The sequence below is a fragment of the Spodoptera frugiperda genome, chromosome 1 (genome assembly GCF_023101765.2).
Source record: "Spodoptera frugiperda isolate SF20-4 chromosome 1, AGI-APGP_CSIRO_Sfru_2.0, whole genome shotgun sequence".
NCBI classification, from domain to species: domain Eukaryota; kingdom Metazoa; phylum Arthropoda; class Insecta; order Lepidoptera; family Noctuidae; genus Spodoptera; species Spodoptera frugiperda.
Genome location: NC_064212.1, coordinates 730,334 through 756,903, shown reverse-complemented (window position 1 = coordinate 756,903; position 26,570 = coordinate 730,334). Strand labels below are relative to the sequence as shown.

Sequence of the window (26,570 nt, the reverse complement as noted above, 5' to 3'; positions counted from 1 at the left end):
AAACATACAAGTTCACACATACACATGACAACCAGACTCGAAACAACAATTCCACACACACACACAGAGTTGCTCCGTACGGGAATCGAACCCGCTACACACTGCGCGGCAGGCGGTTGCTCAGCTACCGTGCCAACAGTGCAGTCAAAACTATATTTGTCTCCCAATAAAATTATTGAACTATGCAGCTGCGATTGCTTGACTGCACTTGCCAAGCTGTTAATGTCGAACGAAGGGTAAGTAGATGATAGAACAAACACCAAGATAATATATTTGATAATTTATTGAAACGTCACATAGGTACAGTAAACTTATGCTTATCAGTCCTTATTCAGATCAGTAGTAGTATGTCAGCATCTGTATACGGATGATTGTGATGTATTTACCTTCATAACTATTTTTCATTACAATAATCACAATAGGTGGGACCTTGTTATGATTCACTGAAGTACTTACTATTTATTACCTTTATCATCGCGTAAAAACGGATAAAGGATAAAATCCTTCGTAAGGCGCCGGCCGCACTATCGCGAAACCGCAGCGGTTTTTAAAGGAGTAACAGCTCATTTAATAATTAAAATCAGTCGCGGGATAAATCCGTATGTGTTTGTATTCGGTTTTCTTGTCTCACAAAATTACGCGGTTAAAAACCGCCGCGGTTCCAGTCTAGTGGAGCCAGGACCTCAACTAAGTGTCCTACACAGTGATTTAGGTGTTATCGTAATTTAAATGCAAAATTTGTAAGTCCATAATATAGTTAATGTGATGTTTTCTACGTTTAACGGGAATATTTATGCTGACCTGACATTATACTAGTGATTATGGAAAATGAGAAACATAAAAGTGAACATAAAATTGCGTACCTGCTACCAATATCTCACTATTAGCTATTTCTGCGTGATTTCACTCGCTCTGCTCGCCTCCTATTCATCATAGCGTAATGTTTATAGTCTATAGTCTTCCTCGGTAAATGCACTATCCAACACAAAAATAATTGTTTAAATCGGACCAGTATGGGACGTAAATAAAACAGTTGCTTTGTTCCTTTGTTAATTTCGTACCTTGATTCTTCTAATTTACACTGTTTTAGGGATTTTAATTTGCCGTAGAGATTTATTTTTATTTGGTTTACACATGAAAGATAGATGGGCCATTATAAACGAACGAACTGTCACGTCACGGGAATGGGATAAGAGTGATCAGAAATCTGTAACCTTAATACGTAAGTAAAGCAAACTCATACTAAAGATATAAGATACTGATAAAAACGACTTATGATAGTTCGCACGTTTGTAATGGCCAACTAAAATGACAATATTCCCCTAGTCAAAGATTAATAAATTTACGTTAAACACCTACGGTATACCTAAATGTGGAGAAAGCTAAAGAAGTATATAAGGATCATACTACCTGGAGGTCTGACTGTGGTTTCTAACTTTTATTGGGCTCAATTATGAGTTGCGCATCTTTCTCGCACAGCTACATAGCTTAGTATCATTGGAAACGGTCAAATAGTTTCACAGCTTAGCTATTACACCTTCGTAGCATAGCTACATAGCACATCTCTGGTGGAATGTTATTTTGAAGACAGGGTTGCTATATGATTTATATGAGTCTAACAATAAAATGTGACGAAAAGTGACAGATTTCAATTTCTATGGTATTAGAAATTATTATTTATGCTATTTGTATATTATATTGACTAATTTTAAATATTCTAATAACGATTATAACGTCATGGATAACTATCATGTAGAGCTAACAAATAATGTATTTATACAACAATTAAATTAAATATTCTACGGGAGATGAGTAATTTATACACATCAAAGATTAAAAACATCAACAAGTAAGTCCCTAAGTATACATTAATATAAGTTATTATTATATCAATAGATCTAAAACTGATTTCTAAAAAGTATTTCTTTGATTTATTTTTTAACATCCAGTGTATTAGGTTCGATTCCGAACTTACAATTGGATATATCGATGGGAAATAAATGGCAATATTTTCGTACAATAACTACATAACATTTAGTATACTGCCTACCCGTTCAGGGACTAAAAAGCGCGATGTTACATTGTTACGTATTTCCTAGTAAATTACTTTAAAAGTATTGAATTAGCAATTTCTAATTGCTTATTAAGATAACAGACAGAAATACATCAATTTAATAATAGTCTAATTAATAATCAATTTAAAATTTAATTAATATTTACAGTTTCTTCATGTTAATTATTCAAGGATACTCAACTAGTTTCAAGCCAAACCGGAGCTCTTAAGCTAGAAACATGAGTTTGTCCGTCGCGCACTCGGCTATATAACATAAGCCCCGGTGTAGCTTGAAAGTAGTCGGAACATCCTCGAATAGTTTACATAAGCTATAAATATCAATTAAATTTAATATGTCTCATGATAATTATTATACTATACACAAAATAAATAAATACCAACTAACATTAATACTAGAATATTTATTTGTCTACAGAGTCTAAATCACATAAATTGGTTACATATTTATTATTTAGGTACCTATCGGGTTTTATATGGAAATGCATAATTAGACACATATTTTTTACTATGTAATTGCTACCAACAATGAGAGGGCTGCTACATCAACCCAACTTACACACTTTGAAGCCAATGTGTTAACCAAACATTTGTCGTTTAATTAGGTGATGGCAGTTGGCCGGTCTCAAACGAAATCTAGATTATGAGCGACTTTTGATTATCAATTTTGTTATTACTTATGACCCATCGGTCATTGTAATTGTAACATCTAATACTGAAATCCAAATTGCTTAATAAAGAGTTCTTTTACAACTTCCTCCTTCCTTTGAAAGTCAGTAAGAGTCTGACAGTCACGCAAGGTGGGAGGAGACATTGGATGATTTTCTGCTCTCCAAAAAAGCACCATCAACTATCAACATTATCCAAACACACATTTGACGAGTGACATCAGTACTATTGGCTCCAAACTGTGAAGCCGACCAACAAAACAAGTCTTTCATAAACATGATAACTTTAAAAACATTGATAAACATTGAACAGGCAACTAACCCATAGTCCATTGTACCTGAGATCCAGTCTCGCAAACGATAAACAACTATAAAATAATAACAACTATTAAAGCCATCAATAATTAAGTACGCTTCGCTCTCCGGAAGTATAGAGATCATCTTCGTAATTTCCTGAAACAAAAGAAAATAATTTAAAATATAGTCAGTGTGGGAGAGCCATGCTTCAGCACGAATGGGCCGGCTCGACCGGAATGATACCACGGCCTCACCGAAAACCGACGTAAAACAACGCTTGTGTTGTGTTTCATTATGTGAGTGAGATTACCGGAGGCCCAATTACCCCCGCCCCCCTCCCAATCTTCCCAATCCCCGATTCAAACAACCATTAAATTCTTAACAACCAAAAGGCCGGCAACGCACTTGTAACTTCTCTGGTGTTTCAGGTGTCTGAGCGGCGGTGATTGCTTACCACTAGTCCTACGCTCACTCGTCCTACGGAGTGTCGTAAGGACTAAGGGGAGCTATATATTTAAGAGATTGGGCAGCAATACTATAAGACAAACCCTTAAACTGCAGTCTCCAGCTTGTCTACCAATCGTAACTATTGTGTATACATGACTATTATGTATAGGCCCATAGTCCCGCAGTGGGCTGATGTATTATGACTAACCTATTCAAAGGTTTCTCCTTGTAAGTGATGGCCTTCCTGGGCCGCCGCGTGCGTCCCTCGCAGACGGTCCCCCCGGGCCCGCCGCTGCTGCTATCGCTTTCGTGGCTGGCGCGGCTGTCCAGGCGGCCCCGCAGGCTGCTCTGGCCACTGTCGCGGCTGTCCTGGCTGCCCACCCGGCTCAGGTGGTGGCTGGAGCTGAAGGAAGAGCATACAAAGTTAGTGGTACAACTGTTACAGTACATTAACTGTACTTACGGCGCATTCCAATAAACTACGGATCGTTAAATTTGCTTACGAGCCGTAGAATTTTGACACATTTTGTATGGAGCTTATGTCAAAATTCTACGGTTCGTAAGCAAATTTAACGATCCGTAGTTTATTGGAATGCGCCGTTATGCCCGGTTCCTATATTTAACGAACCGTCGTGGTATAAGAACTACTATCCGTTTTTCGAGTACGGACTACGTCTCGTTATTACCGTTCCACAATTTACTTTCTTGATCTGCTATCGACGAACATCCATTGGTTATTGAAATACCGAGCCCTCTTCACTTCCAGGCGTGCTTTTCGTTATAAGCAAAATTGAAATTTAAAATAACACAAAATTCAAAATAAATTAAGTTAGATTTACATACAAATGAATCATTTAGTTTTTTAGGATGTGTAACTAACTATACCAGGTTGCAGGCATCGGCTTGATATGTTTTTTCCTTACCAACACAATTGAATGCATCTTACACTAGTAACGGAACGTAAGTTTCCCTATGCATACTTATTATAATACTCTTTGCACTGACGCTTGACATCCGTCAAACTTTGTAAGCGCGAGCATTCAAATTCTTTTCCTTTTCACAAGGGCCGTGTAAAATAAGAATTGAGGTGTTATTGTTTACGACTTCATTTGAAAAGAAGTTACCTATTTTCTGAAATGGATATTACGCCGGTGAGTACCTAAAGATAACATCTTGTATGAGCTATTTCTACAAAGTTGTACATTTTGCTTCGGTAAACCCTCATTCAAGGATACTTATTTATATTACAGAAAACAAAGAAGGCTATGAGCAAGGATGAGGTTTCACTACTCGTGGATTTAATCCAAAGCCACCCAGTAGTAATTACCAAAGAGACCAATGCTGCCACCAACAAACTGAAGGAGGAATCGTGGATTTCTTTAACCAACAAATTTAATTCGAAAAGTGGTCAAATACCACGTCAGGTCGGTCAGCTTAAATTAAAATGGGACAATTTAAAAAGAGCAGCTCGTAAGAGAGCTGCCAATATAAGGATGAACAATTTAAAGGTAAGATTATATTATTATGAATAACTAGCTGTATGTTGTGGTTTACATCCATGAATCCCACTCTTATGTCTGTCTATCCAAATACACTAGGCCAGGTAGGCAGTCACTCCATGTAAAACAACTGCTTCGGGTTAGACTGGTAGCTGACTCCAACATAGTTGGGAAAAGACTCGGCAGATCACGATCAATCAAATTAATAATAATGTGTTTTATTTTATTGCAGACAGGTGGTGGCAAACCAGATTTCATTCCACCCGATGAAATTCTTGAGAAAGTGGCAAGTGTTTTGGGACCCACATGTAGTGGGTTTGATGTTCCATTTGGTGGTGATGGAGTAGGTGCTACAGAAAATGTGAATGAAATCTTTGAATTGGACAATGCTGATTGGATGCAAATTTCTGAACAACTTAACACAAATGTTGCATCAGTTAACATCCAGGAAGAATCACTTTTGCCTACATGTACAAAAAAGAGGAAAATAGACGATAGTTCCCAAGCTGGTACTTCAGAAGGCAACACACGCGAACCAGGTGCTAAACATATATATGGAATGATGTCTAAGCCTCTGCAAAGCAAAGGTAAAATCACTTTTTATATTAACAGTGTTTATGTTAAAAGTTTTTAAAGTGATGGTCACTAACACTAATGTTAGAACTTAGGACGGGATATTTACCATTTACCATGCCGAAATATCGGAAACTCACCAAATTCAATAAACATGGTATATATCCCGTCATAAGTTCTAATAATAGTGTTTATGTTTATTTTTTTATTTAAATAAATTGTGAAATGTGGGTATACCCAACTAACAATTTTGCCCTATAACCAAACCTTATATCTCAAAAAAGCTGGGTAAATGATGTATAAAGGTTTTGGTGGTGACTGATTGTTGTGTAAAAGCGTTTGACAACACAGTTTGGCTCTATAAGTTTATATAGCAAAAACGACCTATTAATAGTTGATGTAAAGGTTTACTTCACGACTTTATATAGCTGTTATAGTCAGGCGTTATAGCAACCTCCATTGTTACTAGTATACAACAATTGAACTTCATAACAGTTTTGACTGTCACCCTAATGCGCCTAATTTGCGCAATAAAGGTTCGAAACGAACTCCTATGTGTCGTTTGTTAAAGTAGAGATGACAACTCAGGAATAGGACGATATTACGATATTGAGGGTTTTAAGATCATCGTTACAGTACACAGTAATATAGTGGGCACAAAAAGTCTACATCGGAGTGATTTGGTGATACAGCTGAGTTTCAAATTATATTTATATAGCTTAATTGTCTTATAAAGGGTTGTTAATGCCCATTATAGCTGTAGTGATAAACTTATATCACAAATACACTTTTTAGAAGCAGATTGTTTTTTTATAACTATTATAGTTCCTCTATTACACAACAGTACTATAACGGAGATCTTATGTGTTTTAAAACATTATTATTGTGTATAAAGGTAGGCTAGCAATGCTTTTAAATGATAATTCCGTTTTGTAAAAGCACTTCTATCGCTCTTCTACAACAATATTGACATTTTGATTCAGTGTAATTAATGCGACAATATTTTTATCTATACTAATATTATAAAGCTGAAGAGTTTGTTTGTTTGTTTGTTTGTTTGTTTGTTTGTTTGAACGCGCTAATCTCCGGAACTACTGGTCCGATTTGAATAATTCTTTTTGAAGACCCAATTATAAAAAATGGTTCCGTACAAAATACAGTTCACGTCAGTGATGAAATGGAGAATAATTCATTTGTGGACAGCGATTCCAGGTGTGACAGTTTTTCAGATTGTTTGATTGATTCAACTGAAAAAAAAAACCAGCAACTACGAGATGGTTTGAAGCATTGGGCTATTAATTATAATATTTCACACGAAGCAATAAAAAGTCTGCCTCGTTGGTCGAGTGGTTGCAAGTGCGACTGCCGGGCAAGGGGTCTCTGGTTCGATTCCCGGGTCGGGCGAAGTATTGCTGAGCCTTTTTCGGTTTTTCGAAAATTTCTCAGTAGTAGCACGGAGTCTGGAAATGTGCCCGGTATATGGCAATAGGCTTTCCACCTATTACATGGGACTTACAATATAAATAATTGTGAAATGTGGGTGTACACAGTGGCATTACGTGCCATAATGTGCACCTCTGCCTACCCCTTCGGGGATTAAAGGTGTGACGATATGTATGTATGTAGTTATACTTCTCTGACGTCATACGTAGTACCTACACAGATTTATAAACCATAACATTTATTCATTAACAAAAGTATTCATCATATTTATGGAATAAGGACAAAAAATAAAACAAAAATAACAAACAAGCTCAAAAGGAACCCTAATTTCATGTAATGGTGGATGTAATCTATCATAATGAGTACTATAGTAGAGTTAAGGAAGCTGGAACTATGTTTATAACTTAAAATAAGAAATTATTTTAGTAAAAGCTCATTAATTCGAAGGGGGCATTCAAATATGTCGTAAATCCATACATAGTTTATCAGTAAAATTACAGTCGCACAACATTTTCCTCGTAAGAGACGAATAATTCGATTAAGTACAAAATAATATCTTAGTCACCACGATACCCTGTCACTTTTCTTATTTTTTTATTTCCCTTCTAAAACACTGAGACACTGCAGCGACGTGAACGAATGTAAAATGAATGAATGATGAATTTTAGTGATGTAATGGAATCATGAACTCTTTGACAGTACCCAAAAACACTTTAGTAGTGCTGCGGTGGCTTATATATCACAAAATTGTCATGCCTGATACCCTTATAGTTCTACTTTAACACTGAATGGAGATATAATTGCGCCACTTTCTTTGTAGATGCACCTTCTTTGGCCTTTTATTTGACCACCGTTTAGTTTTTACAAAACGTTCTATGGCCTTCTATAAAACTAACTTTTGTTGGTTGGGTACACAGTGGCATTGTGTGCCATAATGTGCACCTCTGCCTACTCCTTCAGGGATAAAAGGCGTGACGTTGTGTGATTGTGAAATATTTTTATTAGTGAAACCTAATCTGAGCTTTTTTATTACAGCCAAAAAGTTTAAAACGAACCAGGATGATGGACGGCTCCAATGTAATTTGGCAATGGCAAGATACTATGATAAAAAGGCAGAAAAATTAGATATAGAGATTAAAATATTGAAATTGGAGTTAGCCAATAAGGAAAAGAATTGTAATAATAATATTTAGTTTTCTTCCATTTACATATTTAGCACCTGATTCGCCTGTGTTGCCTTCTGAAGTCCCAGCTTGAGAACTAAAGTCTGTTTTCCTCTTTTTTGTACATGTAGGCAAAAGTGATTCATCCTGGATGTTGACTGATACATCATTTGTGTCAAGTTGTTTAGGAACTTGCATCAAATCATCAGCATTGTCCAATTCAAAGATGACATTTTCTGTAGCACCTACTCAATCACCACCAAATGGAACAGCAAACCCACTACATGTGGATCGCAAAACACTTGTCACTTTCTCTAAGATTTCATCGGGTGGAATGTAGTAATGTAATAATGTAAAATAAAACATATAATATACAAATTTGTTAATTTTATTACCTTTCTTTTTTTTATTTCAAAAAAAATACATTTATTTTATATATACAACTTAAAATATAAAATAAAAACTAATTTAAAACTAAAACTGACTGCCTCGTTGGTCGAGTCGTCGCAAATGCGACTGCCGAACAAGGGGTCTCGGGTTCGATTCCCGGGTCGGGCAAAGTATTACTGGGGTGTTTCGGTTTTTCGAAAATTTCTCAGTAGTAGCACGGAGTCTGGAATTGTGTCTAGTATGTGGCAATAGACTCATCCCCTATTACCTGGGACTTATAACACAAATGGTGAAAAGTGGGTGTATAGCGGCATTATGTGTCGCAATGAGCACCTCTGTATACCCCTTCGGGGATAAAAGGCGTGACGTTGCGTCGAAGTACTCGTCCGCATCGCTGTCACTGGGGAACGTTCCCAGAAGACTGGCCGCATTGCCACGTTGAATGGCAGTACTTATCTTCTGACCGAAGAAATAACCAGCCTTTTCATTACATTTATCAGAGAACTAATACTTAGCAGTTCATTGTTACTACTACTCTTGATTATTTATAGATTATTATCTTCATTAATGTAAACTGAAAAAAATAAAGAAATTTTGAAGTAGTGATTATATTTTATTTTTATTTTATTTTTTTTAAGTAATACTCACTTATTGAAATATTCTGTAATCAATAAGTCTCTTTCCATATAATTACTCATCTCCTCAGCATTACTGGCAACAGGCACTGCCTCTGCATTTGGAAGTTCCATCTCCGGAGGTACATCTGCTAAACTCTTTGAGCGACAAATATTATGCAGCACTGCTGTAGCTATTATTACTGAGTGAGCTCGTAAGAGACTCAGGCGCAAAGTCAAACCCACAACAGGAAATCGTCGCTTCCATACCCCGAAACATCTCAAACCAAATAATTAGTAGATAATTAATTTTCTTGCTACAATTTAATTAAATTATAAATAGTGATATCTATATATATACCTCTCACCTATGTTGGGTTATTGGGTTTTTTTATCAGGAATTTCTTAAAAATCTTTCGGTTTGTCGAAAATTTCTCAGTAGTACCACGGAATCTGGATGTCCTCTGTTGTTGGCAAAAGACCAGCCCTCTATTACATGGAACTTAAACATAACTGGTGAAATGTTACAACATTATAATGTATGTATGAAATTGTCAACCTACCTTTCAATGCAATTTCTTGTTCGGATATGCGCTTCGTTGTACAAAATTTGGCCTTGTGTTTGCGGGTTTAGTAGTGGTGGTAAAAGGTAAGGCTTCAGAGGATATGCACTATCTCCCAGTAACCATCTGTTGCCAAATAATCCACTTTCACATTGTGCTGAAAAAAAGGATGCTTTATTTCTGTTTAAATTATGGGAACAAGTAAATACTTACAGATAGGTATATGTTCTTACCACGCAGTTCGGAAGCGTTAAATATAGTGGCATCATGAGCAGAGCCAGGCCAACGAGCCACCACATTCATGAAAAGCAGATTGGCATTACATACTGCTTGCACATTAAGAGAAAAGTAACCTTTTCGGTTTCTAAATTCTTCACCAACCTGAGAACCTGTGTTGAAAAAAGTGGTATTTAAAAACGAGTGAAACTGTTTTTATATGTACCTACCTAACTAACTTCTTATTTAATTTCATGGAGACTTACATGGTGATTGTATTCTGATGTGTGTACCATCAATTGCACCAAGAACACGTGGGAACCGAGCTATATTATAAAACTCGTGTTCTGTGTCAGTGTGCATGAAAATATATTTGCTATAAAGTTTAGCGATATCAAAACTAATATCAAGCACAATACGACATACCGACGTTTTTGACACACCCACAAAATCTGCCACTGACAACAACATCGTTCCTAAAGCATAAAATCTTAAGGTCAGCAATAGCTGATGTAGTGGAGAAATCCCATGATTCCTGAAATAATATCAATTTATTTAGGTTATGTTTAAATTTTTAGAATAAGTATACAATACTTTCAAATGCCTCCAAGATACTTACCTGGATCCTGTTACTTTTATATGCGGATGAATTTCAAGAAGTAACTCTTCAGTAGACGCTTTGTCGAGTCGAAATCTCACTTGAAATTCGTATGAATCCAGCGACGCTAAATAGTTTACTCTTTCTTTATATGTTCTGCTACGCCTGTTATCTTCGTCTGAATCACTTTCATTGATGTGTGATAGAATATCAAACGCTTCTCTATCACTCTCTGAACTGGACATTTTAAAATTTACAAGGAAAACGGTGAAGTTTCTTTCTAAATTCTACTCTAACCGACCGACATCGGCTGGTAACCAAGTGACATTACGAATAATCATCTTGACAATCTACGGACGGTTAAAATATTTATAGGAACGCCATGGACTGTCATCTCTATACTTTACGCTTACCGGTGCCCTCCCATCCGTTAGTTACAAGCCGTCAGTAAGTTGCGCGACGAGACGTTTTTTATAGGAACGGTTTAAGCTTACGCCTCGTATATAAAACTACTATTCGTAACTAAAACGGATCGTTTCTCAATTATAGGAACCGGGCATTAGTGTACTGTAGGTAACTGGGTATCAATAGACAAATGATTATGGGACACCCTGTGTATTCCATGGAGGGTGATTTACAGAGAGTTTATAAAGTAAAAATGCGACAACCATACAAAGATTTCAGATTTTATTACTGGACAAGAATAAGGTCGAAAGTGGAAGCCCTATGCATAAGGCCCCGTTCATTTCAAAAGTAATTATTGGTTTAAATGGAATAAATGTTTTAACTTTTGACTTTGACTGTTCATGCTCACTGGTCACCTGTACACGTCATGCTCACGACTGAGGCGAGAATTTTATTAAGACGCAATAAGGTTTAAAATCGATTGAATAAACCTCTGCAGTCTATATATAAACCAACTAGCAAACCCAGCGAACTCCGTTTCGCCACCAATAATTTTCCCTGTTTTCCTGCTTTTCTCTTGAAATTTTCCTGAATTTTCTTTGCTATAAACCTCACGGAGCCCGAGACCTTTCCAACGAATGCAAAACCGTGGAAATCGCTTCGTGCGTTCTGGAGTTATAGCGTCAGGAAGGAAAACCCGACTTATTTTTATATTATAGATGTATACCTGTCCCTGCTGTCCCTGGAATGCATGAGCAGCCTGCGTTCGTCGAGGTCCCGACTGTGGCGCCCCCTGCCGAGCGACGCGTCCCGCACCGACTCCGGCACTTCCTGGTCTATGCTTCTAGCTTCCCTGGTGATGAGCATGAGCGGTTTTGATATTTGTTTAAGAATTAATTTCTTTTAGGATTTATCTTGGACATTTTACACGGCAAAACTCCATTGGAACATTGCGTATCATATAAGTTTTGACACTGACGCGGTTTCAAAGCGCAAAATTGTGGCCACTGGACTTCCAAAAGAGACTGTGAACTCCTGAGTTTCGTTCTCACGAATAGCCAGATCAAGTCAGATAGAGAATGCCCGCATCATCGTAACTTAATTTTGAAATATTGACGTTGTATGCTTTTTCTTAGTATAATTACAAAAGTAAACATCATTTAATTTGACTTATAATCTGGAAATAATTTAAGTAGACTTACGACACAATAACTCTGGAGTCGGTAGCCCCGTTGGGGCTGGGTGCGTCGAATGGGGGCAGCGTGCGGGACGGCCGGGCCTGCTTCGCCGGGGACTGGGACACCGGACTGCCGTCCAGCCGCAACTTGGCCACTAGTACCTTCAGTACTCGTCCATTCAAACTGGAGACAGAAGTTGTATTTTATTTAAGGAATCATTATCAGTGTAGTTTGTGTGTGGTATGTTGATACTTTAGTACAAGCGACGGTTATAATCTTGTTTTCTAAATGTTTTAAATAAGAATATACAAGCAAAGTTAGTATGAAACGTAAAAACGTAAACGTAGCCCCCAGTTTAGCAATGGGTAGTAAACTTAAAACAGAATGGAATCATATAAAATTGATAACACACTCAACCATTAGTGTCAACATATCGTGCACTGCTTATTATGATAAAATATCAGCAAAAACTTGCATGCATTTTACTTTATGTGTAACTTTGTGTATAGAAACATAAGTTTTTATCGATATTTCTTCTCTGAGTTGAATAGCTCATGACCTATTTACCGAATTACTAGTTGTGAAATCAAAATGTACATTCAATGAGACTATATTAGCCACAAAAGCAGTATGTGTATGGTACCTGTTCCGACTGTTCCGTCGCGAGGATAGCGGTCGCGGCGAGTAGTGCGGGGTGCGCGGCGTGGCCGCGGCCGGCGGGGACGACGTGCGCTTGCGGCGCCGCACCGTCGGGGAGAATGTTACCGGGCTCGGCTCCGGCTGGGGACAACCACATGTACTCTTACTTACTTTATTGCATTACGTTCTAACTAGATACCACATCGTTGACAGTCTCATACAAGATCACTCAATAAGATAATTAAATAAAAATTATGATAAAAGAATAATTTAAATAGTTTCAACTATTATAAACAATTCTGGGACTTAAAATAGTAAACACTACAAGTACTTACTGGTACATTTTCATCATTGTTCCTGGTGGATGTACTGGGTGTCTTATTCCTCTCCGTTGTGGAGTCCGGTGTGAAGTTCTTCCCACTCCTTGGTGTAGATTCCTGAATACACAAGTACATTGATTTTATAATAGTGCAGCAAACAAACTGAAGGATCACCGGGTGGTAAGCAATCGGCCGCCGGCCATGGAATCTCGCAACACCAGAAGAGTTCAGAAATACGTTTAGGGTTAGGATGGAATTGGGCCTCAGATACCCCTCATCCACACAGCGAACAAATGCAGCGTTGTTTCACGTCGGATTTGTGTAAGGCCGTGGCATACTACGAACGAACTCCGGTCGAGCATGGTGGTAAGCGTGCCGAAACAATGTTCAATTTGTACAAAATTGATACAATTCTAAACTTAACCAACAACTAGTGCAACTTACATGGCGGTTAGCAGGAGTATGCGAAGCACTTGTAGGGGTGCGAGCAGTAGGGGGGGTGCGGTCCAGTAACCAGCTGGGACCTTCCAGTGGATTGTCGTATACGGTGCTGTTCATTGAAGCCTGGTGAGCCTCTTCCGGAGACTCCTCAATCGTCTCAAATCCTTGCTGATTCCAACTGTCGTCTCGTAACTGCATGCCTATCCTGTTTAAAAGACTAAAATCGTCACATATTTTTAAAAAAACCTGACTTAGAACGAGTTTTTTTTCCATCGTCGTCGATCTCACTAAAAGTTGTTCCGTGCGGGAATCGAACCCTACAAATTGTGTAGCAGTTACTGCGTCAAGCATGTAGTCAAGCATTTAATTAATAAAAACAACCACATCATACTCTATTGCAATAGGAGGCACATTTAACATGAAGCTTCTCTACTGCTTACATCTTAGTTAAACAAAAAGCGTGGCGATATGTCACACGTATTGACAAAAATCATGCCATACCTCTGTGTTTCTTCCATGACCGCCCTTTCTTCCTCACTCTCTGGCTCCAATTTACTGTCACAATTTAATTGTGAGTTAGTTATGGGTCCCAGTTGCGGCTCGAAACTAGTCGAGCATCCTCGAAAAGTTTACATTACGTAAATAATACGAAAAGTTTTATAGAAAAAGTAAGTACTTACATAGCATAGTCATTTCCTTCTGACATTGGCTCGCCGCTGGAGTCCAAGTTCTGATCATCGTAGTGTTGTTCTGGCTCTTCCTCATAGTGTTGTTCCTCTTGAGCATCATAAAGCTGTTGTTGTTGTCCTTCATAGTGTTGTTCCTGTTGTTCTTCATGTTCTGCATGTTGTTGGGCATGTTCTTCATAGTGCTGCTCCGAGGGTTGCTCATACTGTTCCCCTGAGCGGTCTCCCGTGCGTTCTCTACGATCCCTGCGGTCTCTGCGGTCACGACGGTCACGGCGTCGCTGTCCCCTGTGTACTTTGAGGAAAGGTAAATGTGTTAAATTAGTTTGAACCCTACAGAGTACACAATCCAATTTATTTTGCGTGGTGTTATTATTTATAATGATGATTATCATATTGCTGATTGTCAACGTCAATTGCCTAGAAAAGTATGTGTGGAGTAAAATTGAGTGATCAAGTGAAAAATGTGAGTAAGCCATATAATAATTGAACAACTTTAATATATTACTTACTTGGCACTGGAACTCCTGGCGGTCCGTACCCTTCCATGTACTCCTCATTACCCGTGTCCATGTTAGACTCCACCTCCACATTCGGGTGAGCAAAGTCTGATATGTCAATCCTAGTCAATGGAATGTAGACATCTGGAAATAAAAAATAAAGAATGTTTAGTATAAGAAAACCTAACGATTGAATTTTCTAAAGTTTTAAATTGTGATTAATGTAACATTATTTAAAGGTGAGTGAACTGCAGATGTAAACATATTTTTGCGATGTTTTACTTACTGCATTAACACAACAAACAATGTACTTTTGAGTAACATAAATATACATGTCCATTTAAATCAGTTTGTGATTACATACCTTGCAACATACGTAAAGGCACTGCCCTCTCAGTAGTATCTCCAGATCCTAAAGAATAAGAAAGCATTAATAAAATAAATTACTCTTTAAACTTCAATCACTCACACAGAAATCTCTGCTGTATCATTCATCTTCACATCATAATTATTAGGAAGCACAAAATAATTAATTCAGGTCTGGATATATATAGATACACATGAAGAGTTGTACAAAATTAGCCAGCGTCTTCACCAAATATGCAAGCAAATATTTTAGACAAGAAAAACATCCCTACCTGATCCACCTCTTAGCAAGATGGTCCTGTTAAGTTCAACTACAGGCTGAACACAGCGCCCTTCCATCATCATTGGTGCAACTCTATGCACTCTCTCCGTATTCTCCGCTCTCGGTGTCCCACCAAGAGTGCTCCAGCGAGGCAGCTGTTCCTCTAACTCTTCTCGTTCCCTCATATAAGCTTTAGCTATCTCCATACTTTTGGCAATCTCCGCAGACGCATTAACCAGATGTGCGATGGCTTTCTCACTTGCTTGTTGCAAAGCACTGTCCAGGTTCTTTGCTTTGGTTGAACCATGGTTCCTGAGCATCTACAAGCGAACAACAACTTAAACTAAATAGGGAGGTATCAATCTACCAATTGCGGTGATATTTTTTAAAAACAGCATTATTTTATTAGAAGTCTCAAATACATTTGCTCTGTTCTTGTATGTATACTGAATTCAAAATCATAAATATAAATAAAAATAAGTGAACAGGATAACTATTATATGCTAAGGCATTACAAGTGACAAATATAGTGCACATATTGTATGTGTGAAAATACAGGTGTTTATTTAAATTCTCATACTGTCTTAGCTCAAAGGGATGGTCATTTGACAAGATTAAAGCATTAGGTTTTCGGTACATTTGTGACACGGAGATGAAATATACTCGGTAAGCACACTGCTGCTTCTCCAGTTCTGTGTTAATGGTACCCAATTTAGATTCTAAAAATCTGTTAGCACTAACATCCTGACGCGGGTTTCGAGCCCGGTTTTGTACAGCAGCCAATCACCCAACCACTGCATCGGCGGTACAGTACAGTTTCACATTATTATTTTTGCGATAATTAGAGACAAAATGCAAGTTTAGTTTTTGATAACATTCGCGATGACTGCGCTAAGGAATAATATACTTACGCTCAATTTTAGTCTCAATTCGTTGACCTCTTTCATAAGTGTCAGCTTCTCATCTTCTTTCTTGGCTGCAGCCAACTTCCAGAACTGCACCTTTTGTACCAATTCATTATTTTTGTCTTTCAAATCCCTTATTTCGTCTTCCAACGTCGCCATTGCATAAAACACTTTTTACTTAATCAATCAGTATTTGAACTGTACACAAGGTACAAAACTAACAAATTATAAGCAAATAATTATATGCTATACAAGAAAAATCAACCTTTATCGATCCATTATCAATAACAATTAATATAAACAGAAAAACGGTAAAATCAAATTCCTTAACAATTTCGAAACTGACAATTAGATTTTGAAGTCAAAATGTCAAGGAATGGAATGGAACTGAATGATTGAATGAATCTTAGTAATCTTAGAACTTCGTAATTTTGTGTTTGTTACTCAATCTCGTCAAAACGGCTGAAGGGTTCGGGATGAAATTCGGAATGAGAGTAACTGGTACGGGGACTAATACACTTTTTATCTCACGGGAATGCGAACGAAGCTACTGGCAAAAGCTAGTGACTTAAAAGATATGGAGATAACTCATGAAATGAAACTACAAGTAGTATTCGTCCACAGAAACATGATACAACTAAATATTTCAAAGAAAATAAAAAAAGAAATACATTTTCCAACAAAATAAATAATTCAATGAATCAAATATTCAATTCTGTGTGAACTCCAGCTTCATGTTCCTTGACTACAGAAGAGTTGTAATGTTGTAGGTTGTCTAGGAATGTTAGCTCATAGAGTATGATGCCCTTTTTGGCTTACCTACTGGACCTATTTCTCTCATTTTTCGTATATCGTCAGCCAAGATAATATGTGATTTAAAAAAAGGTCTAGATACACGTACGGTATATTATGGACCGTATTTAGATCAAAGTTGTTCGATGATTCGAATACAACAAAAAATCAAATGAATAACGATGATGGCCCCACAACTCGCTAATTATTTAAACAAATAAATAGCTTACAAAATAAAATAAATAAATAATACGAATGTACCATTCAATCGTTCAATTCATTCAACTATAATCTGTGGAAGTATATTTCTTCCATATGGCAACATTCTTTCAATCCCGTCAAGCGTTCAGTCAACATTGTCAACACATTTGTCAAAGTGTGCATGGTGTAATCACGCACGCTTTGAGGTTATACTTGTTTCAAACACGCTTTAGTTTGTGACACTATTTACATAAAGAATGTCGTTCCGCGGTAGAGGAGGTGGCGGCGGCGGTCGTGGAGGTTACGGTGGTGGTGGCGGCGGAGGAGGTAGAGGATTCGGTGGTCGTGGAGGCGGCGGCGGCCGAGGCGGCTTCGGAGGCCGTGGCGGTGGACGCGGTGGCCGAGGCGGTGGTGGCGGTGGAGGATACAGACAACAAGACCAAGGCCCGCCCGAGTCTGTAATCCCGCTGGGTCACTATGGCTGGACAGTTCAAGACGATTTGGTGTGCAAAGTTGACATTGAAGATGTACCATACTTCAACGCGCCCATCTTCCTCGAGAACAAGGAACAGATCGGGAAAATAGACGAAATATTCGGTAACCTGCGGGACTACTTCGTATCTGTAAAGATGAGTGACAACTATAAAGCAAACAGTTTCAAGTCGGGGCAGCAGTTTTACATTGACCCGGCGAAGTTACTGCCACTGAAGAGGTTCTTGCCACAGCCTCCTGGTGCTAAGAGAGGTCGTGGTGGTGCAGGTCGTGGAGGACCTCGCGGAGGCCGTGGAGGCGGCGGTGGTTTCGGCCGCGGCGGTGGTGGTGGAGGATTCAACAGAGGAGGTGGTTTCAACCGAGGTGGCGGCGGTGGACGTGGTGGTTTCGGCCGCGGCGGTGGTGGTGGAGGATTCAACAGAGGAGGTGGTGGCTTCAGAGGAGGAAGAGGAGGGCGATAGCCACTGGCTGCTAGTGATTAGACTATAGTTATGTGCATTTAGAGTTAAGGACCTTGTGTTGATGTCTATTGTTAAAGTTGACCTGCGAGAAACTGTATGAGAGAGTATAATGTTCATTATTATGACATCTGTTGTCTTTGGCTATGAGCATCTACTCAATCATCTCTAGAAATGATGTAATTAGCTGAAGACAACTGATACTTATTTTGTAACCACTACAATATGTAGAATTGAGGATACTGGATATCTGAGGAAATTATTTTGTATTGTATTGTGTAACTTGGTTGAATACTTGTTAAATATGAGACCATTTAAAGTGTGTTAGTTTTTGTACTAAGTACAGCTAACTAAATATCTATAAATGTATTTGATAATTGTAATTTTAAAACCATATATAAATAGCATAGAAATTAAACATGTGGTATTTTTTCTGTGAATACATGTGTTCATTTTCTGTTAGACTATTTAGGGTTTCCGTGAATATCTAAATGTTTTAAGACATGACAGTTCAAATAGACAAACAGTTCTTCACTTATTTGCAGATAAAAATAATATGTAAAAATACTTTTAAGAAATAAAACCTATATTTTAAGATAAGAGTTGTTTTATTTAATCTATTGACCTAAATAGTTATAGTGTGCATGGAACCAGTTGGCCGCTCCTTAGGTAGTGAACAGGAACAGGGGTGAGAAGGTGGCTTGTATACTGCTTGCAAAGTATATAAGACTAACAATGATGATTGAAGACCAATCTCTATATATTGTCAATAATAATTGTTCAATTATTGAAACTTTACTGACTGACAAATGAAGTTCAGTGCAGCCAAGTAGTTCCGCATGCACTATAGCATTCATGTTATTACATCAATTACATGTGGTATTTATTCTTAGGGTACTCTGTCCTGTTAAACTTTTGAGGTGTGTGAAATATAAAATAAAATTTTTAATTCCACAAAGTAAGTGGAGGAATAGTTTGCAGAAGAATTGAATAATTATTTCTTTTTTAAATAAATTTCGGCCCACACTAGAATTTTCTCTCTTGTAGTAATGTGCGTTTACAAACATACAAGTACTCATACACATGACACTCAGACACAAAGCAACAATTTGTGGATCACACAGAGTTGTCCCCCGCGGAAATAGAAGCCCCTACAACTTGCACAGTAGCCAGTTGCCCAGCCACTGCGCCAGGTGTGCAGTTGAAATATAGTGATGATTCATCTTACATATCCCATCTACCTAGTTACTCAGGAAATAAATGTAATGATGAAAAGAAAAGACACTGTTGTAAGATAGAATTGTTTTATTTACTCATATGCCCACTGTAAATAAAAAGTATTGCTAAAAGTTCTTGTTCCTGATCTGTTCTCATCTTAAATTGTAACATACATTTTTAAAGAAATCATGTTAGTGTTGAATTAATCTGCTTTAATAGTGTATATACTATCACTGAGAATATGACACTATGAATAAGAGAATGTCCAATACCAAATAAATAAACTTCATCCAATAACATAATGATAACTTCTCTTAAAAATAAATAATATAATTACACTAAATCTGTTGTAATTCACTATTCAACATTTTCTAGTTCACATTTGCTACCACTGGGAATGTAATTGTCAGCCAAAGCTTTTCCTCTATGGTTGAAGATGTAGAAAGAAGGAAGGTTTCTCTGTGTCTCCCATTTCACTGTATTCAGCTCAGCGGCAGCTGGTATCTCTCGTAGATTACCAGCAACGTTGAGGACTCCCCACATAACGGCAAATAAACTAACCACCGCCTGTACCACAATCTGGAAAGGAAAGGAAAAACAGGAATGACATACAATGTTTTACAACTTCAACTAATTTGAACGTGTTCACTGATTTTTACTTACATCTAAAGGTAAAGTGGTAAATTCTTGTGCGGTAATTCGGAGGTACGATCGATCTGTAACAATTAAGTATAAAATTAAATTAATTACACGGAAATATTCAATTAATTTGTTCTCAAAAGTCGTAAACACTTACGCTGTGCTGCTGAAAATGCTGAGTGGAATAGTGACAGAAATCCTACGGTAACAATTAATTTATGCACTGAAGATCCCATTGTTACTAAGTATTATTAAAACAACTGTATTTTAAACTATTTGAGTTTAATTTAACATTCAGTGATAACACAAGTGAGTGATACCACAAAATTGATTGACGTTTATTTGACGAGATGATGGCGATGTCAAATTGGAATATTCAGAGATTAGCCAAACCAACTCTACTAATATTAAATATTGTTAATATTAATTTTATTCCTTTAAATAAATACAATTCCTATTATTAATACACATAATGATTAAAATACATATAAAAAGATACAATTACGGTCAATTATCTATCTAATTCTTTGTGCTTTCCTTCATAGTTTAACTTATAGTCGATTCAGTTATCATTATTGTTTCTTTAGTTGACGTTTGTTCCGTTACATGTTGACTCACTGTAACTCTGACTTGATCACATCACTAGTTAATTCAAACTTGCGGCAGCGGCTGGGCGTGTGTGTTGTTTACTATTCAGTTATTTTCGTGTTTTTGTAACAGAAAGTGCTATTAGAAAAAAAAGATGAGTCGAAATTTTAGAGACAGAGAAGAATTCCAAATGGATACAAAGCCCTCTAAGAGGACTGGAAGTCAGAAATTTAGATACTTTTTCTACAACGGTGATACTGGTGAAATTTTGGGAAGAACGCCTGAAAGTTGGGGTCAGTGAACTTATATTTTGTATTAATTTTCATGAGATAAAAAGGTTATCAAAAGTTTCTAACAAAATTAGAGTTTATTTGATATCATTCAAGATATTCGTTGGATAACAACTTTTGTTGTAGGGCGTGGCGTATTGTTACGATTCAATGTCTAACCAAAATGTGTTATTGTTATTAATTTGGGATTTTTCATATTTTAAATTATCAAGAAACTTTTCATTCATTAGCAAAGTATATATGGTAACAAAAACTTTGCATGTTTTTGTCTTCATTAATAACTCATAACTTTTCTGTGAACATACATAGATAAATCCTAAAAAAATCTTCAATAACATAGAGGTCAAAGACAATTTACAAAAGTCTACCTATATCCAATTAATAAAAAAAAGAAGTAATTACTTCCAGCCAGTGTTAATAGCTCTAATCTGTCAACCATAGCTAATCCGCTTAGAAGCCCTATATTTTTGTCTGTGTTTTAATTCTACTTTAACTAATCCGGTTATTATACACTTAGCACCTAATAGAATAGCAATAATATTGTCTCACCTCCATATTTGGTGATAGTAAAAGTATTCACATAATGTTCATTCAAATGCAAGAATTATGTGTTAAAAAAATTAAATATAATACAATAAAATTAAAACTGTACTGCATTAATTTTGGCAACTATTATGTTTGTTTTTACTTAACTATTTGGACACAATAATCTATTTATTTATTTAACTTAACAGTTACAACGGTAGAAAACCAATTAAAGTAACTGACATACTTATAAAACCTTATTAAAGTAACTGATATACTATGTATGTTACTCTGACCCATTTGAACTCCACTTGATAACTCCCCCCTTCAAGATATTCTATTGGTTATCTATGTATTAATTACCACAAAATTTTGTAATAGATCTGTATGATTGTTTCAAGTTTTTTGTCTTTCTTGAACATCTTTTGTCTAAAATATTTTTTGGTAACTGTTAACAAACTTTTCTATTGAACTATAAAGATAATTGAAACTAGCAAAGACAACACAAAAATTTTTTTTATTTATGTAAATATGTGCAAATTCTAGTCCCCTTGAACAAGTCATTGTTATAGCTAGCTGCTAAATTACTATTTACTGAATACAAATGTATTTTAAAAATCTAAACAGTTGTCTAGTTCAATGGTTTCCAAATTGTCTAGACTACGACATATCTAAATATTTTTTTCAAAATTCAGGGATTTTAACTAAAATACAAAACGGTTTATTAATGTGTCTTCTACAGACAAGACCCACTAAAAATTCGCTTGCAACCCACCATCCTTCGCCGGTCGCGACCCGAGGTTGGAAAACCCTGGTCTAATTTACTTCAACTAAAGTAAACTTTTAAACCCAGATTTTCCGATAGGTAGTTGAAAACCTAGTACATTCACTTCATTAAACTCTAGCCCTCATTATTTTACAGAACTTGCAATGACTTGACCGATTAAGCCAATTTCTAAAAGTATAATTCTTCTTCCAGGTAAAATACTCATCTTCTACACAATCTTCTATGCGGTGCTGGCTGCCTTATTTGCAGTCTGCATGGTCACGTTTATGCAGCATTTTATCAACCCTCGAGTGCCTCGGCTGCAGCAGGAGTACAGTGTGATTGGCACCAGCCCAGGGCTAGGGTTCCGGCCGCTGCCGGCAGATGTCAGAAGCACCCTGATCTGGTACAAGGGAACAGGCTACGAGAGCTATAAGTACTGGGAAGATCAGCTCATTGATTTCTTGTCTGGTGAGTTTTTCATTTAGCAGACAGATAAATGCAGTTGTATATCATTATAAGAACTTATTTCTTCCCGTGTGTAGCCTGTGTGTTGTTACAGACGACAATCTATCACTGTTCCAAATTTCATCCCGATCCTTGCAGCCGTTTTGACGTAATTGCGTAACAAACATACACACATTTACACAATCTTTCGCAGTTTAATATTTGTAAGATTTATCATCATCATCATCACTGTTAAAATATCTCCTTTTCTCCACAGTTTACAAAAAGAAGGGTCAGACGGCGGGCGCTGGACAGAACATATACAACTGTGACTTCACGAACCTGCCGCCCCCCGGCAAGGTCTGCGACGTGGACATCAGGAGGCTGGACCCCTGCATCGATGAGAACCACTTCTCTTTCCACAAGTCCTCGCCCTGCATCTTTCTCAAGTTGAATAGGTCAGTGAAATCTTCAATTTATTAGCGTAGCTACATTCTACGTTACAACAAATGAATTATGTTTATTTAAACATTCCTAGATTGTTAAACCGATTTTGATTATTTTTGGGTTATAAACTTAAAAGGAGATACAAATGCAACAATAAAGGAGACACATGATTAAAAAAATATTAGATCAGATGCTAAATTAATTATTATGGATAACATACAGTTCTTCGTCAAACAGTTACGTGCATAAGCCGATAACATAATAATTAATTTAGTATGTCCTAGAAAAGTTATAATACGATCAGAAGCTCTCTTAAGATAACTTTTTGTCTCAGTTAAAGCAGAGCTAAGCTACAAGCATGGGATAAGCTTCAGGTCTGTCTCCTAGGAGGAATTGAATATTATATCTAATCAATAAGTCGATGAGGGGACAATCCACCTAAAATCACCAAAATATTTGTACCATAAATACAATGTTAAATATGTATGCATTAAGGGGCAAGGCAGTGATGTATTGTTGCACATTTTGGAACATTTCAATGGTCGTTTTGAATCGCCCTCCGATCCATAATGTTGCCGAAATTAAATTCAACAAAAGTTTGTTTGTGACATTGTGGTCGTAAGGACATTATGCAAGCAACTGACAAAACGTATTAACATTAAGCCTGTTATGTAAGGAGGGATCGGCAGAGGAGCACAGTTATGTGTAGGTAATAAATCTCACATAATTGCCAAAGCTTGTCGCTTTAACAATAGAACCATGTTATCATGGTTGTGATTTACCATTACAAGCATGTTTCATGAACGCCATAATGTAGACGAAGTAGTTAGTTTTTGTTAATCTTCATGTGTCCCTTATATTATACTCTTCACCTTAGATTATATCAGGTACTAGTTGCCGCGGCAAACTTCTGCCACTAACGAACAGCAATAGATTTTTTTTTAGAATAAAATTTAGGATATTACCCTATTCTTTGTACTACCTACCATTGAACATTGGAAGTCAAAAAGCCCGATAATACCTTGTTTGACCAGTATACCGACGTGGCATGCATAAGTATAGGACCTTTTTTTTTGTGGGGGAAAATCATCCAATGACTTTTCGAATGTTACAGGATCTACGGCTGGCGGCCGGAGTACTACCACGGCGTGGAGGACCTGCCGTCAGACATGCCCGCCGACCTGCAGACGCACATCAAAAACCTGACCACCTACAATCCCAACTACGTAAGTGTTTGAAGCCATTACTACAGAATTATTTATTAATTAATTTCATGATGCACGCTAAAGCCTCGTATCCACTATATGTGACCCTCAAAATGATCGACAATGTTTTAAAGTTTGCGCGCGGTATGTCCTAAGTGTAATTAATGTTATATGGCACGTGTCCTGCAAGGTTCCTCAAGCGAAATGTCGTGAGCAAAACCGATTAACAAAAGTTGTCACTAACATGTCACGCATCAAATATTTATTACGTAAAAATAAATTGTCCTATTTCTATTAAAAAACGATGGATGACTAATTTTGATGTCTACATCAGTCTTTTGCTTCAACAAACAAAAACCTGAATAATAATTTTATTATTTACAGGGTAACATGGTGTGGGTATCGTGCCAGGGTGAGACTCCAGCAGACAAGGAAAACATTGGTCCTATCAGCTACCTGCCCTTCCCCGGGTTCCCAGGGTACTTCTACCCGTATGAGAATGCTGAGGGATACCTCAGCCCGCTCGTCGCTATACACTTGCAGAGACCTCGAAGTAAGTCCAAGTACTTACCTATTTATTAAAGATAGACCAAATGTTTTAACATAACGCCAAGCATTTTAATCCTCGAAGGTCCTGACATGTATTATGTAGAAAACTTTTTCACCAGTGAAGTACTAAGGCCCATGTAAAAATCCCTACTACTACTACTTCTTTGCCTGACCTGAGTCTCATCATTTGTTTATCTAATGTTAAGGCATTACGCCGCTGGTAGCATTATTCCTGCAGCACCAAAGGAGCTACAAGAGTTCTCAGTCACTCACGTAACTCACTTAAAGATCGGTTGTTGTCACAAGGATTTGGTTGTTTCACGTCGGCTTTCCTTGAGTCCGTGGAATTTCTCCGGTCTAGCTGGCCCATTCGTGCCGCAATGAAACATGTCACCTATGTGATTAAAACTAAGAGCAATATATGTATTAACATGTTTATTTAATATTTTCAGCGGGTATTCTGATTAACATCGAGTGCCGCGCCTGGGCGAGGAACATTAAGTACGACAGGAGAGAACGTCTGGGTGTGGTGCACTTTGAGCTCATGATCGAATAGTTACTACACATCCGTCCAAACGTGTCTACTCGGCTCCAAGCTTGTACAGGAACCACGGTAATGTTTTAACTTTATTTTAAAGAAAGACACAAGTTTAGTATATTCGAAGTAAAAAGCAAGTTTAATTGGGATGATGACTTGGTATGAAAATTAAAAATCTATTTAGTCCGTCAGTTAGGTAATGAAAAATTATTTATCATAACAATATTGAAATCGTTATCGGAGTGGAAGTAAATACATAATTTCTACGTATAAAACGTACCTAAAAGTGGCGTCACACGATATTCCAAATCGATATATCTTAAATACGTGTCTAATATTTTAAAATAAACTTCGAGACGGACCTTTAAATAAAATTAGTCATCTAGCCTATTGCTTTAAGAGTTAAAAAGAGATGAAAATCAACTACAAGTATGGTGGACGCTGCTATAATATTAAACTTTGCGGTTCCCACCTCGTTAATGATATTTGAAGTTTATGAAAGAGAGCAATAATATTATTTAAGTCTACAAACAATGTTGATGATGTTAGGCAGCTATTTTTTTTAAGAATATTTTTGGTGGTGCCTGTACACAGTCTTTCCAGTAGACCGAGTAGACCAAAGCAATTAGTTCATTTTATGTATTTAGGATAAAGTTTTAATGCAATCAGTGTGTGAGATTTGTATTTTGTAACATGGTCTTTTGAGTAGACCAAAAATGTTGATATTTAAATATTTTCAAAAGACAATTATGCCAGAATTCTTATATGTATAAATGACATTTAATATTAATAATAGCTATGTATTTTACAAGAAAAGACTTCTAGAATCTCGAGGCAGCTTTTACAGTTGCTGTTTATAGGTACTTAGTGCTTAAAAATACCAGTTTTTAAACCGACTTCGTAAAAAGAAGGTTCTCAATTCAGCAGGTATGTTTTTTTTCCTATATTATCTACACCGATATTACGTCCAGGTTTATGGACCGATTTGCGTGATTCTTTTTTTGTGCTACGCGGATTAGCCGAAATTTGGTCCCATAAAAATTGGTTTCAGATGAAAATTAATCATATTACTTAGGTATTAAGTACTAAAATATGAATATTTCACAGTGGCCTATACTCTATTTTTTAAACTTAATATCATCCGTCCAGTGTATGACATTTTGAATTTTTG

At 37.0% G+C, this 26,570-nt stretch overlaps 6 protein-coding genes across 7 annotated transcripts; 3 read left to right on the top strand and 3 right to left on the bottom strand.

The window, feature by feature from the left end:
• Positions 1–265: 265 nt before the first annotated feature.
• Positions 266–16,603, bottom strand: LOC118273477 (serine/arginine repetitive matrix protein 1). Of its 2 annotated transcripts, XM_035590458.2 has the most exons (13): positions 16,251–16,603; positions 15,350–15,659; positions 15,076–15,123; positions 14,724–14,855; positions 14,206–14,506; positions 14,027–14,080; positions 13,529–13,730; positions 13,100–13,201; positions 12,769–12,905; positions 12,150–12,308; positions 11,675–11,800; positions 3,692–3,886; positions 266–3,192 (listed from the first exon to the last, which is right to left on the bottom strand). In XM_035590458.2, the coding sequence occupies exons 1-13, from the start codon at positions 16,401–16,403 to the stop codon at positions 3,177–3,179; spliced, it is 1,935 nt and encodes a 644-aa protein (XP_035446351.2). In that variant the 5' UTR covers positions 16,404–16,603; the 3' UTR covers positions 266–3,176. The 2 variants fall into 2 exon arrangements, with proteins under 2 accessions (XP_035446351.2, XP_035446352.2); XM_035590459.2 differs by lacking the exon at positions 14,027–14,080.
• LOC118273479 (uncharacterized) lies at positions 4,546–8,193 on the top strand. Its single transcript, XM_035590461.2, has 4 exons — positions 4,546–4,634; positions 4,734–4,991; positions 5,215–5,569; positions 8,034–8,193. Exons 1-4 carry the CDS (start codon positions 4,620–4,622, stop codon positions 8,189–8,191), a joined length of 786 nt encoding a protein of 261 aa, XP_035446354.1. The 5' UTR covers positions 4,546–4,619; the 3' UTR covers positions 8,192–8,193.
• On the bottom strand, positions 9,178–11,416 carry LOC126910872 (putative nuclease HARBI1). The gene is made up of 5 exons (XM_050694901.1): positions 10,564–11,416; positions 10,211–10,479; positions 9,962–10,117; positions 9,729–9,885; positions 9,178–9,445 (listed from the first exon to the last, which is right to left on the bottom strand). The coding sequence occupies exons 1-5, from the start codon at positions 10,785–10,787 to the stop codon at positions 9,196–9,198; spliced, it is 1,056 nt and encodes a 351-aa protein (XP_050550858.1). The 5' UTR covers positions 10,788–11,416; the 3' UTR covers positions 9,178–9,195.
• Positions 16,604–17,384: 781 nt separating the features above from the next.
• On the top strand, positions 17,385–18,787 carry LOC118273246 (probable H/ACA ribonucleoprotein complex subunit 1). The gene has a single exon (XM_035590114.2). It carries the CDS (start codon positions 17,495–17,497, stop codon positions 18,188–18,190), a length of 696 nt encoding a protein of 231 aa, XP_035446007.1. The 5' UTR covers positions 17,385–17,494; the 3' UTR covers positions 18,191–18,787.
• A 687-nt stretch (positions 18,788–19,474) lies between these two features.
• On the bottom strand, positions 19,475–20,392 carry LOC118273247 (ER membrane protein complex subunit 5). The gene is made up of 3 exons (XM_035590115.2): positions 20,202–20,392; positions 20,069–20,121; positions 19,475–19,984 (listed from the first exon to the last, which is right to left on the bottom strand). The coding sequence occupies exons 1-3, from the start codon at positions 20,278–20,280 to the stop codon at positions 19,763–19,765; spliced, it is 354 nt and encodes a 117-aa protein (XP_035446008.1). The 5' UTR covers positions 20,281–20,392; the 3' UTR covers positions 19,475–19,762.
• A 296-nt stretch (positions 20,393–20,688) lies between these two features.
• Positions 20,689–25,675, top strand: LOC118273245 (sodium/potassium-transporting ATPase subunit beta-2). Its single transcript, XM_050694903.1, has 6 exons — positions 20,689–20,925; positions 22,427–22,684; positions 22,938–23,118; positions 24,222–24,333; positions 24,697–24,865; positions 25,314–25,675. Exons 1-6 carry the CDS (start codon positions 20,787–20,789, stop codon positions 25,415–25,417), a joined length of 963 nt encoding a protein of 320 aa, XP_050550860.1. The 5' UTR covers positions 20,689–20,786; the 3' UTR covers positions 25,418–25,675.
• Positions 25,676–26,570: the final 895 nt, after the last annotated feature.

Excerpts from the sequence above, each read along its gene's own strand:
- LOC118273246 (XM_035590114.2), top strand. The coding sequence starts at position 17,495 with ATGTCGTTCCGCGGTAGAGGAGGTGGCGGCGGCGGTCGTGGAGGTTAC.
- LOC118273477 (XM_035590458.2), bottom strand. The coding sequence starts at position 16,403 with ATGGCGACGTTGGAAGACGAAATAAGGGATTTGAAAGACAAAAATAAT. Across the intron at positions 14,081-14,205 it reads GAAGGAAATGACTATGCTAT|TAAATTGGAGCCAGAGAGTG; the intron begins GTAAGTACTTAC and ends AAATTGTGACAG. Across the intron at positions 12,309-12,768 it reads CGACGGAACAGTCGGAACAG|TTTGAATGGACGAGTACTGA; the intron begins GTACCATACACA and ends TTCTGTCTCCAG.
- LOC118273245 (XM_050694903.1), top strand. The coding sequence starts at position 20,787 with ATGAGTCGAAATTTTAGAGACAGAGAAGAATTCCAAATGGATACAAAG. Across the intron at positions 23,119-24,221 it reads ATCTTTCTCAAGTTGAATAG|GATCTACGGCTGGCGGCCGG; the intron begins GTCAGTGAAATC and ends CGAATGTTACAG. Across the intron at positions 24,334-24,696 it reads CCACCTACAATCCCAACTAC|GGTAACATGGTGTGGGTATC; the intron begins GTAAGTGTTTGA and ends TATTATTTACAG.
- LOC118273247 (XM_035590115.2), bottom strand. The coding sequence starts at position 20,280 with ATGGGATCTTCAGTGCATAAATTAATTGTTACCGTAGGATTTCTGTCA. Across the intron at positions 20,122-20,201 it reads AGCATTTTCAGCAGCACAGC|ATCGATCGTACCTCCGAATT; the intron begins GTAAGTGTTTAC and ends TAATTGTTACAG. Across the intron at positions 19,985-20,068 it reads TTACCACTTTACCTTTAGAT|ATTGTGGTACAGGCGGTGGT; the intron begins GTAAGTAAAAAT and ends TTTCCTTTCCAG.
- LOC126910872 (XM_050694901.1), bottom strand. The coding sequence starts at position 10,787 with ATGTCCAGTTCAGAGAGTGATAGAGAAGCGTTTGATATTCTATCACAC. Across the intron at positions 10,118-10,210 it reads CATCAGAATACAATCACCAT|GTTCTCAGGTTGGTGAAGAA; the intron begins GTAAGTCTCCAT and ends TTTTCAACACAG. Across the intron at positions 9,886-9,961 it reads TAACGCTTCCGAACTGCGTG|CACAATGTGAAAGTGGATTA; the intron begins GTAAGAACATAT and ends CCTTTTTTTCAG.
- LOC118273479 (XM_035590461.2), top strand. Across the intron at positions 4,992-5,214 it reads TAAGGATGAACAATTTAAAG|ACAGGTGGTGGCAAACCAGA; the intron begins GTAAGATTATAT and ends ATTTTATTGCAG. Across the intron at positions 5,570-8,033 it reads TAAGCCTCTGCAAAGCAAAG|CCAAAAAGTTTAAAACGAAC; the intron begins GTAAAATCACTT and ends TTTTTATTACAG.